The sequence below is a fragment of the Pleurodeles waltl genome, chromosome 9 (genome assembly GCF_031143425.1).
Source record: "Pleurodeles waltl isolate 20211129_DDA chromosome 9, aPleWal1.hap1.20221129, whole genome shotgun sequence".
Taxonomy (NCBI): Eukaryota; Metazoa; Chordata; class Amphibia; order Caudata; family Salamandridae; genus Pleurodeles; species Pleurodeles waltl.
Window position 1 is genome coordinate 40,433,534 of NC_090448.1, and position 15,660 is coordinate 40,449,193.

Below are 15,660 nucleotides of genomic sequence, written 5' to 3' on the forward strand. Positions count from 1 at the left end.
TGTATAGCGCAAACCTGGCCTAGGGCAGCAAGTGGACCACAGAGCAGTCCAAGATTCTTCAAACGTGACTTCAACGATGGATGTCAGTTGCCCATCCGGGCTTCCATTGCTGTAGTTGCAGGCCTTTTTGTAACAAAATGCTCAAACCTTTTTGGGCACTTTGGCCCTGATTTAGATCTTGGTGGAGAGGAATACTCCATCACAAATATGACGGATATCCTGTCCACTCTGTTACAATCCAATTATATTCTATTGAGTTCATAATGCTGCGGACGGGCTATCCGTCATGTTTGTGACAGAGTATTCCATCCGCCGAGATCTAAATAAGGCCCTTTGTCTCCTTCTGCAGTCTCTCTCTTTGCATTCATCCATTCTCCCTCTGCCGCTCTCTCTCTCTTTTACCTCTCTGATCGCTTTGTCTCTACCTTCCTCCTAATTCCACCTCCTTCCCTGTCTCTCTACCTTCCTCCTCCTTCCCTCCTCTCTCTTGAAGCCTCCCCGTGCCTGCTGCACTTAGCCTCGAGACCTGAGCAGTACCAGGCTTTCAAATACAGCCTCTTTTTGATTGAAAATGAAAACCTGCTCCACTGTGTTATTCAGTTGTTTTGACTTCAACAATTAATATGACATGATATTTTAGATGAGCGGCTAATTAGTTAATATGTCTGGATAATAAATGTCAGTAGATTCTAAAAAAGATAAACCTAAATACGTTTTCATTTATTTTTAGGGAGTTCCAGGCACCCAAGCAGAGGTCACCATAGGCGAACGTGTGAGTTATTTTAATTATCTTTACAATTGTTAAAATAATTTTGAATTGCAGATCTAGCATTGTCTATTTGTGTTAATCATTTGTTACTTCAAAAAGGAAGACTTAGAGTAATTGTTAGAGTGCTCATTGTTGCTGATGTCCTGTTTTGAGGGATGCTACTGGGAGGAAAAGGGGACTCTAGAACAAGAAAAGTAATCATTGTCTTTTTTTATTAATATTTTTTAGGGTGAAAAAGGTGATCGAGGAGTGCCAGGCCCTAGGGGAGAAAAGGTGAATAGCCAACCAATTTAAAAATACTTCTATTATGATGATGGTGATAATTACTATTATAATTATTATAATTATTATTATATTATTATTATTATTATTATCCATTGTCATTATGCAAAATACATTTGTTTCAAAACCCAGATTTTCTGAAATTTGCACCATATTTGTGAATCATAATCGATAGTTCATGGAAATGGCATCATAATGAGCCTGTAAGTAGGATGCCTTTGGATAGTGAAAACATCCCAATAGACACACTGCTACTCATTGACATTTGTCAAATCAGTGTTGCCTCTGTGAACAATAAAAGTTCAAGTAGTGTTTGCTGTGTGGTGTATTCTCTTGTCTAAAGGCTTCTTTTTTATTTTTTTCTTTTCTGTACGTTTTTTTAGTAGTCCTCTTTTTTATTTTTATTTTTTAACATAACCATGCCGTTCTTCCTCTTTCCTCACTGTTTTGGGAGTATTGCAAGAGCAGCACAGCATTGTGGGATCAGGGGTAGGGTGCGACCCGGATGTCTTTGTGGCCTCTGCTGCCACCGGCCCTTGTGCTACTTTCTTTTTAATTGACAGGATTTCCCCTCATAACCCTGCTTCTTTGTTTATATACGTGGGGTGCCCTCCCTCTGATGCCATCTCCTGTTCTGCATTCCCTACTACACCCCTAAGCCATTTCCCCCGCCTCCAACTCCTCCAGTGGAATGCAGGCGGTGAAATGTACACATATGCACCAAGCATCTGAAAAGATAGGAGTTCAAACGGAGGTCTTATAAGGAAGGTGCCTAACAGAAGCTTTCATACTGAAGCCTCTTCAGAGTTACGTGGGGCCTCTCTTCAGCTATCCTGAAGGAGGCCTCAGGTTCCTGGAAAACACAGTGTATGCTTCAGTGAACCTCATTCAGTGAGCCTTAATTAGATGGCTGCAGACGAGAGGTGGACCATTAGATAAACATTATTTCAAGTGATCTGCTAGGAGTCTAGCCATCATGCAATGCTGGGTGAGAGTCATCCCCTTGAGTCTGGCAGGTGTAACTGGTAGGAGAATGTAGAGTTAGTATGAAACAAGAACAAGTCTTTCAAAGGTTGTGCCTGCAGGTGCATTCACCCCTATATTCACCTTTTTAAGTTCAGATGGGAAAAATGTAATAGTATTATTCAATATTGAAAGTCTGTAGCCAGCAAACTCTGGTGAATGATGCATATGTTTTACGGTAGTCAGGCATCAAGAATCATTGAATACATGAGTTATTTCACACGTCTGTATCAAATGTGTAACATAAATGTAGCTTACATTGTGTTCCACTTCCAAAGAGAATGTGAGAAGTGTCTATAATATTGTGAACATTGTGTGGTCATGAAAAGGTAAACCAGGAGAACAGGATACACATGATAAGGATTTTGCAAAAGCCTTAATTTATTAAATATGTAAGTTTCTCCTATGTATGCAGGGAAAATTGGACACTTTGGTTATTCACATGTCAACATGGCTACCTGGCATAAGCAACTCATTGCATTTGTTGCACAGGTATTTTTTAGGGTCATCACATAAAACAGTACGCAACCTTGTCCTAAAATACAATGCATGTCGCATGCCAACTGCTAGGATTGAGAGCAGAGTAGTCCTGATGCAGACGTTTGTGCTTCTTAACTGAATGTGTCACTATTTCTATTAGTATAAGTTCAAATTTAGTCGCCGAAACATTCTTGTAAGAATGACAGACAAGGGTTGTCGTTTCACAGCTTTATATAAAGAACTAATGTGCAGATTGCATAGAGTATGACATTAGTAGATTTAGTAGCAGCATACAAATCATAAGTGCAAGACCTTGATACAGCTGTAAGTGAATACCGTCATAGATTCACCATCTAAAGGTGGAGAAAAATGGGGTCTCTTATGTAGGACTTTAGATAAAGACATTCAAACTTACTACGTAAGTACATGACTCTCAGGATCTACACCAATAGGGAAATAGCAAGAAGAGACATTTCACTACAGAACACATTTGAATATTCACTCATGGTAGTGATACATTGGATTTTAGTCATTCTCACATTTTACTTGAAAAATTCAATTGATACATTGTCGGACAATAGCCTGAGACGACTGAAATGTCCTTCATTTGGTACAGAGAGAAAGTCTCTGGTAACACACTCTGTTTAGTAGTGTGGATCCTAGCAATGCTTTATATAGAACAAAAAGATAGCAATAGTCATCACGTGATATTGTGACGTCGGTACAAGATGGAGGACAGTGTAAACACAATCTAAGTTAATGTAGGAAGTTGGCTCTGTATGTGCTATTTCAAAGTAAGGAATAGCATGCACAGAGTCCAAGGGTTCCCCTTAGAGGTAAAGTAGTGGTAAAAATAGATCATACTAATGCTCTATTTTGTGGTAGTGTGGTCGAGCAGTAGGCTTATCCAAGGAGTAGTGTTAAGCATTTGTTGTACATACACATAGACAATAAATGAGGTACACACACTCAGAGACAAATCCAGCCAATAGGTTTTTATATAGAAAAATATCTTTTCTTAGTTTATTTTAAGAACCACAGGTTCAAATTCTACATGTAATAGCTCATTTGAAAGGTATTGCAGGTAAGTACTTTAGGAACTTTAAATCATAAAAATTGCATGTATACTTTTCAAGTTATTCACAAATAGCTGTTTTAAAAGTGGACACAGTGCAATTTTCACAGTTCCTAGGGGAGGTAAGTATTTGTTAGGTTAACCAGGTAAGTAAGACACTTACAGGGCTTAGTTCTTGGTCCAAGGTAGCCCACCGTTGGGGGTTCAGAGCAACCCCAAAGTCACCACACCAGCAGCTCAGGGCCGGTCAGGTGCAGAGTTCAAAGTGGTGCCCCAAACACATAGGCTAGAATGGAGAGAAGGGGGTGCCCCGGTTCCGGTCTGCTTGCAGGTAAGTACCCGCGTCTTCGGAGGGCAGACCAGGGGGGTTTTGTAGGGCACCGGGGGGGACACAAGTCCACACAGAAATTTCACCCTCAGCAGCGCGGGGGCGGCCGGGTGCAGTGTAGAAACAAGCGTCGGGTTTGTAATGTTAGTCTATGAGAGATCTCGGGATCTCTTCAGCGCTGCAGGCAGGCAAGGGGGGGATTCCTCGGGGAAACCTCCACTTGGGCAAGGGAGAGGGACTCCTGGGGGTCACTTCTCCAGTGAAAGTCCGGTCCTTCAGGTCCAGGGGGGCTGCGGGTGCAGGGTCTCTCCCAGGCGTCGGGACTTTAGGTTCAAAGAGTCGCGGTCAGGGGAAGCCTCGGGATTCCCTCTGCAGGCGGCGCTGTGGGGGCTCAGGGGGGACAGGTTTTTGTACTCACAGTCTTAGAGTAGTCCTGGGGTCCCTCCTGAGGTGTTGGATCGCCACCAGCCGAGTCGGGGTCGCCGGGTGCAGTGTTGCAAGTCTCACGCTTCTTGCGGGGAGCTTGCAGGGTTCTTTAAAGCTGCTGGAAACAAAGTTGCAGCTTTTCTTGGAGCAGGTCCGCTGTCCTCGGGAGTTTCTTGTCTTTTCGAAGCAGGGGCAGTCCTCAGAGGATGTCGAGGTCGCTGGTCCCTTTGGAAGGCGTCGCTGGAGCAGGATCTTTGGAAGGCAGGAGACAGGCCGGTGAGTTTCTGGAGCCAAGGCAGTTGTCGTCTTCTGGTCTTCCTCTGCAGGGGTTTTCAGCTAGGCAGTCCTCCTTCTTGTAGTTGCAGGAATCTAATCTTCTAGGGTTCAGGGTAGCCCTTAAATACTAAATTTAAGGGCGTGTTTTAGGTCTGGGGGGTTAGTAGCCAATGGCTACTAGCCCTGAGGGTGGGTACACCCTCTTTGTGCCTCCTCCCAAGGGGAGGGGGTCACAATCCTAACCCTATTGGGGGAATCCTCCATCTGCAAGATGGAGGATTTCTAAAAGTTAGAGTCACTTCAGCTCAGGACACCTTAGGGGCTGTCCTGACTGGCCAGTGACTCCGCCTTGTTGCTTTCTTTGTTCCCTCCAGCCTTGCCGCCAAAAGTGGGGGCTGTGGCCGGAGGGGGCGGGCAACTCCACTAAGCTGGAGTGCCCTGCTGGGCTGTGACAAAGGGGTGAGCCTTTGAGGCTCACCGCCAGGTGTCACAGCTCCTGCCTGGGGGAGGTGTTAGCATCTCCACCCAGTGCAGGCTTTGTTACTGGCCTCAGAGTGACAAAGGCACTCTCCCCATGGGGCCAGCAACATGTCTCTAGTGTGGCAGGCTGCTGGAACCAGTCAGCCTACACAGATAGTTGGTTAAGTTTCAGGGGGCACCTCTAAGGTGCCCTCTGTGGTGTATTTTACAATAAAATGTACACTGGCATCAGTGTGCATTTATTGTGCTGAGAAGTTTGATACCAAACTTCCCAGTTTTCAGGGTAGCCATTATGGTGCTGTGGAGTTCGTGTAAAACAGACTCCCAGACCATATACTCTTATGGCTACCCTGCACTTACAATGTCTAAGGTTTTGTTTAGACACTGTAGGGGCACAGTGCTCATGCACTGGTACCCTCGCCTATGGTATAGTGCACCCTGCCTTAGGGCTGTAAGGCCTGCTAGAGGGGTGTCTTACCTATACTGCATAGGCAGTGAGAGGCTGGCATGGCACCCTGAGGGGAGTGCCATGTCGACTTACTCATTTTGTTCTCACAAGCACACACAGGCTTGTAAGCAGTGTGTCTGTGCTGAGTGAGGGGTCTCTAGGGTGGCATAAGACATGCTGCAGCCCTTAGAGACCTTTCTTGGCATCAGGGCCCTTGGTACTAGAAGTACCAGTTACAAGGGACTTATCTGAATGCCAGGGTGTGCCAATTGTGGATACAATGGTACATTTTAGGTGAAGGAACACTGGTGCTGGGGCCTGGTTAGCAGGGTCCCAGCACACTTCTCAGTCAAGTCAGCATCAGTATCAGGCAAAAAGTGGGGGGTAACTGCAACAGGGAGCCATTTCTTTACACAAGCCCCCCCCAGCCCACAGGCCAGGAGACTCAGCCAACGCTGGAAGAGTCTTCCTAGTCTGTCAGGCGAGGAAGAGTAGAGGAAATGGCTGGTTTGTTGCAGGGCCTACTCTGCCTTACATCCTCCTGTTCAGGTCATTCCCTCTGGGGAACTGACCCACTTCCACAGTGATAGGACCTAGTCTGAACTGCCTCTTGTCTGTGCTTTTTATGTCTTCACCCATTCTCTCTATTATGAGGTCAGAGGTATCCACCTCTGCTAATCTGATCTTAGCCAGGGTCACCCCTAGCTTACCCAAAGAGGTTACCCAGAGCTGGAGTAACCCCACCATGACCAACAGGGTCAGGGGGCCTAACTTGTTATTTGGCATGGGGTCAGACCACCATGCCAAGGATAGTGCAGCCATAAAGGCTAACACCCAGCAGAGGCCACTGACAGCTGTCAGTGCCCAGAACCACACCTTTAGCTCTTCACCTACAAGGGAAGGGGCTAAGTTACAGGCTCCTTTGGGTTCAGGGTGCCTGTCTGCTGTATTAGAGTGGGGGGTTACCACATCTTGTAGTAAACACCCTTCTTCCACTCTTTCTTCTGTTAGCTGAGGAGCCACCCACTCAGGCTTAACAGTTGCCTGACTAGCCAGGACTTCTTGTGGGTCAGGTTGGACTTTATCAGAGCCATTTTTGGAGTTCTCCCCTACTGGAGTAGAATCTCCTTGGCTTGCTGGAACCTTGGCTAAAGGTTGTCCACCTTTCCTACTCTGTTTCCTTTTCTTTTTCCTCTGGGGCCTACTTGCATTTACTGCAGAGGCAGGCACTCCAGAATCCTTGGGAGAGGACTGGCACTGGACCAGTTCCTCTCTTGGGCTCTGACTAACCTCTGGGAAGTCATTTCCAAGGAGACAATCAAGGGGGAGGTCTGTACTGACTACTACCCTTCTCCAGCTAAGAGTGCCACCCACTTCTATGGGCACTAAAGCCACAGGCCTCTTAGTGACCCTGTCTAGGCTAACTCTTACCCTGGCAGTCTCACCTGGGATGTACTGGTTTGAGAGCACCAGCCTGTCATGCACAATAGTGTGACTGGCACAAGTGTCTCTCAGGGCAGTGGTTGGGATTCCATTCACCAGTAGGTGGTGGAAGTGTCTACTTCCCTCTGGAATCTCCAACTCACCTGTTGGGCCCTGTTTCCAGTTGAAGGCTATGAAGACCTCCTCATCTGAGGAGTCATCTCCCATGGCTACACTGGTTACCCCTGGAATTTTGTTCTGGGGTTTGTTTTTGGGACAAGAAGTGTCCTTGGTGTGGTGCCCAGACTGTTTACAGTTGTGGCACCATGCCTTAGTGGCATCCCAGTTCTTACCCTGGTACCCACCTTTGTTTTGGGTTGTGTCTTGGGGCCCACCCACCTGTTCTGGTTTTTGGGGGCCTACAGAGGACTCTTTTTCTTTGTTTCTAGTGTCACCCACTTTCTCCTGGGGAGTTTTTGTAACCCCTTTCTTTTGGTCACCCCCAGTGGAAGTTTTGGTTACCCTAGTCTTGACCCAGTGGTCTGCCTTCTTTCCCAATTCTTGGGGAGAAATTGGACCTAGGTCTACCAGATACTGATGCAACTTTTCATTGAAGCAGTTACTTAAAATGTGTTCTTTCATAAACAAATTATAAAGCCCAACATAGTCACACACTTCATTTCCAGTTAACCAACCATCTAGTGTTTTTACTGAGTAGTCTACAAAATCAACCCAGGTCTGGCTCGAGGATTTTTGAGCCCCCCTGAATCTAATTCTATACTCCTCAGTGGAGAATCCAAAGCCCTCAATCAGGGTACCCTTCATGAGGTCATAAGATTCTGCATCTTTTCCAGAGAGTGTGAGGAGTCTATCCCTACACTTTCCAGTGAACATTTCCCAAAGGAGAGCACCCCAGTGAGATCTGTTTACTTTTCTGGTTACACAAGCCCTCTCAAAAGCTGTGAACCATTTGGTGATGTCATCACCATCTTCATATTTTGTTACAATCCCTTTGGGGATTTTTAGGATGTCAGGAGAATCTCTGACCCTATTTAAGTTGCTGCCACCATCGATGGGACCTAGGCCCATCTCTTTTCTTTCCCTTTCTATGGCTAGGAGCTGCTTTTCCAAAGCCAATCTTTTGACCATCCTGGCTAACAGGGGGTCATCTTCACTGGAGTTATCCTCAGTGATTTCAGAGGTGTTGGTCTCTCCTGTGAGGGAACCAGCATCTCTGACTATTATTTTTGGAGTCAGGGTTTGAGGGACCCTGTTCTCCCTAGATAGGACTGGTAGGGGGGAATTTTCCTCCAAGTCACTATCCTCTTCCTCTGAGTTGCCACCCTCAGAGGGGTTGGCCTTTTCAAACTCTGCCAAAAGCTCCTGGAGCTGTATTTTGGTAGGTTTGGGGCCCATTGTTATTTTCTTTATTTTACAGAGTGACCTTAGCTCCCTCATCTTAAGATAGAGGTAAGGTGTGGTGTCGAGTTCCACCACAGTCACATCTGTGCTAGACATTTTGCTTCTAAAAGTTGGAATACTTTTTAAGAATCTACAACTGGTTCTAGAATCTAATTCAAACTTTTACAGACTTTTAAACTCTAAAAGAAGTGCTAAACAGGATCTAACACAAGGCCCTAGCAGGTCTTTTAAGAATTTAGAAAACTTTTCAAATTGCAAAAATCAATTTCTAATGACAATTTTGGAATTTGTCGTGTGATCAGGTATTGGCTGAGTAGTCCAGCAAATGCAAAGTCTTGTACCCCACCGCTGATCCACCAATGTAGGAAGTTGGCTCTGTATGTGCTATTTCAAAGTAAGGAATAGCATGCACAGAGTCCAAGGGTTCCCCTTAGAGGTAAAGTAGTGGTAAAAATAGATCATACTAATGCTCTATTTTGTGGTAGTGTGGTCGAGCAGTAGGCTTATCCAAGGAGTAGTGTTAAGCATTTGTTGTACATACACATAGACAATAAATGAGGTACACACACTCAGAGACAAATCCAGCCAATAGGTTTTTATATAGAAAAATATCTTTTCTTAGTTTATTTTAAGAACCACAGGTTCAAATTCTACATGTAATAGCTCATTTGAAAGGTATTGCAGGTAAGTACTTTAGGAACTTTAAATCATAAAAATTGCATGTATACTTTTCAAGTTATTCACAAATAGCTGTTTTAAAAGTGGACACAGTGCAATTTTCACAGTTCCTAGGGGAGGTAAGTATTTGTTAGGTTAACCAGGTAAGTAAGACACTTACAGGGCTTAGTTCTTGGTCCAAGGTAGCCCACCGTTGGGGGTTCAGAGCAACCCCAAAGTCACCACACCAGCAGCTCAGGGCCGGTCAGGTGCAGAGTTCAAAGTGGTGCCCCAAACACATAGGCTAGAATGGAGAGAAGGGGGTGCCCCGGTTCCGGTCTGCTTGCAGGTAAGTACCCGCGTCTTCGGAGGGCAGACCAGGGGGGTTTTGTAGGGCACCGGGGGGGACACAAGTCCACACAGAAATTTCACCCTCAGCAGCGCGGGGGCGGCCGGGTGCAGTGTAGAAACAAGCGTCGGGTTTGTAATGTTAGTCTATGAGAGATCTCGGGATCTCTTCAGCGCTGCAGGCAGGCAAGGGGGGGATTCCTCGGGGAAACCTCCACTTGGGCAAGGGAGAGGGACTCCTGGGGGTCACTTCTCCAGTGAAAGTCCGGTCCTTCAGGTCCAGGGGGGCTGCGGGTGCAGGGTCTCTCCCAGGCGTCGGGACTTTAGGTTCAAAGAGTCGCGGTCAGGGGAAGCCTCGGGATTCCCTCTGCAGGCGGCGCTGTGGGGGCTCAGGGGGGACAGGTTTTTGTACTCACAGTCTTAGAGTAGTCCTGGGGTCCCTCCTGAGGTGTTGGATCGCCACCAGCCGAGTCGGGGTCGCCGGGTGCAGTGTTGCAAGTCTCACGCTTCTTGCGGGGAGCTTGCAGGGTTCTTTAAAGCTGCTGGAAACAAAGTTGCAGCTTTTCTTGGAGCAGGTCCGCTGTCCTCGGGAGTTTCTTGTCTTTTCGAAGCAGGGGCAGTCCTCAGAGGATGTCGAGGTCGCTGGTCCCTTTGGAAGGCGTCGCTGGAGCAGGATCTTTGGAAGGCAGGAGACAGGCCGGTGAGTTTCTGGAGCCAAGGCAGTTGTCGTCTTCTGGTCTTCCTCTGCAGGGGTTTTCAGCTAGGCAGTCCTCCTTCTTGTAGTTGCAGGAATCTAATCTTCTAGGGTTCAGGGTAGCCCTTAAATACTAAATTTAAGGGCGTGTTTTAGGTCTGGGGGGTTAGTAGCCAATGGCTACTAGCCCTGAGGGTGGGTACACCCTCTTTGTGCCTCCTCCCAAGGGGAGGGGGTCACAATCCTAACCCTATTGGGGGAATCCTCCATCTGCAAGATGGAGGATTTCTAAAAGTTAGAGTCACTTCAGCTCAGGACACCTTAGGGGCTGTCCTGACTGGCCAGTGACTCCGCCTTGTTGCTTTCTTTGTTCCCTCCAGCCTTGCCGCCAAAAGTGGGGGCTGTGGCCGGAGGGGGCGGGCAACTCCACTAAGCTGGAGTGCCCTGCTGGGCTGTGACAAAGGGGTGAGCCTTTGAGGCTCACCGCCAGGTGTCACAGCTCCTGCCTGGGGGAGGTGTTAGCATCTCCACCCAGTGCAGGCTTTGTTACTGGCCTCAGAGTGACAAAGGCACTCTCCCCATGGGGCCAGCAACATGTCTCTAGTGTGGCAGGCTGCTGGAACCAGTCAGCCTACACAGATAGTTGGTTAAGTTTCAGGGGGCACCTCTAAGGTGCCCTCTGTGGTGTATTTTACAATAAAATGTACACTGGCATCAGTGTGCATTTATTGTGCTGAGAAGTTTGATACCAAACTTCCCAGTTTTCAGGGTAGCCATTATGGTGCTGTGGAGTTCGTGTAAAACAGACTCCCAGACCATATACTCTTATGGCTACCCTGCACTTACAATGTCTAAGGTTTTGTTTAGACACTGTAGGGGCACAGTGCTCATGCACTGGTACCCTCGCCTATGGTATAGTGCACCCTGCCTTAGGGCTGTAAGGCCTGCTAGAGGGGTGTCTTACCTATACTGCATAGGCAGTGAGAGGCTGGCATGGCACCCTGAGGGGAGTGCCATGTCGACTTACTCATTTTGTTCTCACAAGCACACACAGGCTTGTAAGCAGTGTGTCTGTGCTGAGTGAGGGGTCTCTAGGGTGGCATAAGACATGCTGCAGCCCTTAGAGACCTTTCTTGGCATCAGGGCCCTTGGTACTAGAAGTACCAGTTACAAGGGACTTATCTGAATGCCAGGGTGTGCCAATTGTGGATACAATGGTACATTTTAGGTGAAGGAACACTGGTGCTGGGGCCTGGTTAGCAGGGTCCCAGCACACTTCTCAGTCAAGTCAGCATCAGTATCAGGCAAAAAGTGGGGGGTAACTGCAACAGGGAGCCATTTCTTTACAGTTAGTATAAGCTCAAGTTATAATGCGTTTAATGTGAAAGAAAAAACTACTCCCACACATTTAATGGTGACTTATTCTGCTCAGTAATCTTACGAACATATGGTGTCTGCAACCTTCGCATTAGCATTCACAAAAGCATATTTTGTTCTTTTCTGATTATTCTTTCAATTGTTATATTTCCCGATACATGCTTCACTTTCCTACACACATCTTGTAAATACTGGAGTTTTTTGTGTGTATTAATACTGCCTTTTTACTATTTATTACTACTGCTATTGTGTATACAAGTTCAAACAGGTGTACATTGGTTAGTCTGAGAAGGGTGGTATGTATATTTCTTTACATCTATGGTTGAGCCACAGCTTTGTGACTTTTGAGGGTTTGAATTACATTAGCAATCTCCCCTCCTCAGACACCACCTTTTGCCCCAGGTTGTTCCATAGGGACCACAAACTGTTATGCCTATGCAGAAGTGATGAATATGTATATCGCATGATCATGACATGTATTACACACAGGCAGCATATGCTGAGTTGGTTAAGCGTTAGACATAAGAATGGGAATTTTTGACATATCTCCCTTTTCTGGACCTTCCTTTATTTCTGTCCAGGCAGAAGGTTTGTGAGTCAGGCTTTTGGTTGATAAACTCTTTCCACCCCAGTTGGAAGAACTGTTTTATCATAAGGCAGTCTGCTTTAGTCTTTGTAATTCCAGAAATTCTGTAAATCTCAATGTTGTCTCTTCTCTTAGGGAGAAATTGGAAGAACTGGTGAAGCTGGAGATCCTGGCGAAGATGTAAGTGATTTGACACAATATAAGGACCAGAGCATACGTCTGGGAACTGACACATGTTTATAACTAAGATATGCCAACTGGGTCTCATTTGATGAACAGCGATCTCTCTATAATGCTAGCGGCATACAAGTAGATCTTTCCCATCTACTCAGGAGCTAGCTCAATTGAACAAATTGAAAGCCAAAAGCACTTTTTGGGGCCAATGATTGCATCACACACCTTTCTGTAGTGTGGTGTATGCAAACGTAAGGAATCTCCCAACTATTATGGGGCTCATTATGAACCCGGCGGTTCAGACAGCCATGCCGCAGTGGCAGTAAATACCGCCACCAGCATAGCGGTCTGCACCGCCATATTATGTACACAGGAAGGGCCGCCTGTGGCAGCCCTCCGCCACCGCCAGGCTACCGCCGACAGGCAGCCTGACGATGGCGGATATCATTATCCATCAGGGCAACTCTGCAAGCAGCGCTGCCCTCCGGATAATGATCCCTGTTTCCCCCAGCCTTTCCCTGGCGGGTTCACCTGCCAGGGAAAGGCTGGTGGAAGGGGTGCTCCGGGGCCCCCCTGGGGGCCCCTGCACTGACCATGCATTTGGCATGGGCAGTGCAGGGGCCCCTTTGCAGTGCCCCGTCGCACACGTCACTGCCCGATTTACGGGCAGTGATCTGCGCGACGGGTGCTGCTGCACCTGCCGCACTGAGGCATTGACGACGGCTCCATGTGGATCCGTCGGCAATGTCCCGGCCCTTCATTCTGCTGGGCCAGCAGGCGGAAACACTGTTTCCACCCGCCGGCCCAGCAGAACGTTCATAATTTGGCCAGCGGGGTCTCAAGGGGGCTGGCAGTCTATGAAAAGACCGCCAGCATGAACACGGCTGGGTTTCCCGCCGTGTTCATAATGAGCCCCTATGTCCTTAGTGTACTACAAGCCCTGTCGGAGACACATCGTAATAGTAATGAATATGTTTGTTCCTCACAAATGTAATAAAGAGGAAGCAATATATCATGAGTATTTTAACATCACCTTTGATTGTTGCATGAGAATTCGCCAAAATGCATTTCTAGTGTAAAATAATTTATCCCATTGGAAGGACTATGAATTATTTGTTAATTCTCAGGCTCTTCAAGGTTTATGAGCAATGCATGAGCTGAATGTGGTACCTCAATCTGTTTTGTGCTTTTTTTCCTGGTGCAAATATATTTCTTTGATGTAAATCTGCTTGTTCCATTCTGCATTATGTAAACAGTAAAACTGCTGCAAAAAGGTTTTCACCAATAAAAAGCACCTGTAATGTTACACACACACACACACACACATACAAATATACACACAAAACACACAGACACACACACACACACACACATACAAATATACACACAAAACACACAGACACACAACCACATAGGCATGTGCACGCACATGAGTGTGCAAGGATGTGCAAAAATTCTTGTTTTACTTCACATTTACATTAAATTCAAGCTCCTGATTCACATTTATGAAGGAAATACTTCAAAATATGGAATTGTAAACCATGGCAAACATATTGTGCAATATGAATACTTTCATAAAGCCTGGTCGATGTGTATTGTGTTTGATTGATGAAATACAACCGATACAATAGAGCACATGCTCTTCATTGCAAGATTGCAGGGAATACCTGAACTTTAATTCATCTTCACATCTCTTTGTCCTATACTACTGTATTTTCTGAGAATATATAGAAGTAGCTGATTTTGTAATGAGCCTTTTACATGTCTGTTCCAATGCTTACAGGGTGCTAAAGGGTCCTCTGGAGCTAAAGGTGACAAGGTAAGTTTTGAAACGTGTTAATCTGCTTGGACGTTGGAGGGGAGGTGGTTCTAAAGTGTCTTTATAAACAGGTCCCAATGAGAACCTGTCCTCACTACCCTCCTCCCCAGCCCTGAAGAATGATAATCTTTGCTCTCACACTGTCATCTGCTAGACACTTTCAGTACAAATGCAGTACTGCATGGTGTCATTCCAACTCTTCCATCCCAATATGCACCATAAGTGACCTGTGGACCATTATGGCCTGTACACAGAGATCAGGCTCTGCTTAGTGTCTACCTCTATCCTTGTCTTTCTACGGCTGTATCCCTCAGCTTCTGTCTCCTGCAGCGGTAAACTAGTCAATTTGAAGGCCAGATATAGCAACAGGCTACATTGTTTGAAAGCCAAAAAGTGCTGATGAAAAATCAAATACGTGTCGTACATGCCTGACTTGTGTCCGACCGATTCCTCCCAATCTGTCCCTGAGATTCACCTGGTGTTGGAAATTGTTCTAATTACCAGTTAGGCTATTCCGTCTCTTGAACTTACCTTTGCGTACAGGGTTATGTCCATAAACTGTTCTATTTATTCACTGCTTGCTTCTTTAGAAGAAACTGTGCTTGTATTGCTCCCAAATCTTGATCATGTCAATTCTTTTGTAAAGGATTCTCTCCAGTTCCCAAGAACACATTAGGAATTGCATTAGTTATTGTAAGTGGGTGTAGCATAGAATTACAGCATCATTATTGAAATTTACAAACTAACCCATGTGGATCAGGCAACGTCTCATTTCCCTAAGGTCTGGATGTTCTGGATTTTAAAATAATGGAGGCTTTTTTTTTAGCTATAGCTGTTGTTCTCTGGATTTAGATTGTCTTATTTTTACAAAGTTTGTTTTTTAATTACATGAGCTTTAAGACATTCCTCAGAGTCTTTTTGTGCCTTAAGATAGTATTGCAGGCTGTATTTTCACCCTTAAAACTATTTTATACTTCTTAAGCTAGAGAAATACTCACGTATTTTGTTCCTATTAGTTGCATTCACTAACCTGTGGTTTGTGGTTGTCCATAATAATAGCAGTTATAATGATACATGATTGTTTATTCATTCTCAAAGGGTGAAGCAGGAGTTGGGTTGCAGGGTCCACCAGGACAGACAGGACCCCCAGGACTAAAGGTACATTCTGTTTACATTTTGTAATTGCTATCTGTCTTTTAGTGAATTTAGACAGGTGTACACATGTAACTTGAAGAAAATTCGCAGCAAAGGCAAACTTGTACCAAATCTGAAAACATTAAAATCGTTATGTCAAAATTGTATGAATTTTTCAGAAGTTAACAAAGGGCAGATAAGAAACTGAACTCAAACAAGGCAGGGAAGGGAATACTGTGTACAAATGTAGGAGAACAGAGACAAGAGACAAAAGGTGAAATTTTCTTGAGAGGGCACAATTTTGAGGGATAAGGGAGCTATTAGGAGCAAAGAGAAGAGGAAGAGTGTTTATACGGGTTCAATCAAAATCATCTGAACTAATCAAATTACAGCAAAATAGTTTAGTGGACAGAAGAGGACAGTAGACATAAACAAGAGAG

At 45.6% G+C, this 15,660-nt stretch overlaps 1 protein-coding gene across 1 annotated transcript in view; it reads left to right on the forward strand.

Annotated features, from left to right (window-relative positions):
- The window catches only part of COL7A1 (collagen type VII alpha 1 chain), a 618,941-nt gene that overhangs the window by 550,591 nt on the left and 52,690 nt on the right, over nucleotides 1-15,660 (forward strand). The window contains exons 94-98 of the mRNA XM_069207404.1: nucleotides 731-772; nucleotides 998-1,042; nucleotides 12,229-12,273; nucleotides 14,051-14,086; nucleotides 15,185-15,244. Of these exons, the coding sequence (XP_069063505.1) occupies nucleotides 731-772; nucleotides 998-1,042; nucleotides 12,229-12,273; nucleotides 14,051-14,086; nucleotides 15,185-15,244 (228 nt within the window). The remainder of the gene's footprint in view (nucleotides 1-730; nucleotides 773-997; nucleotides 1,043-12,228; nucleotides 12,274-14,050; nucleotides 14,087-15,184; nucleotides 15,245-15,660) is intronic.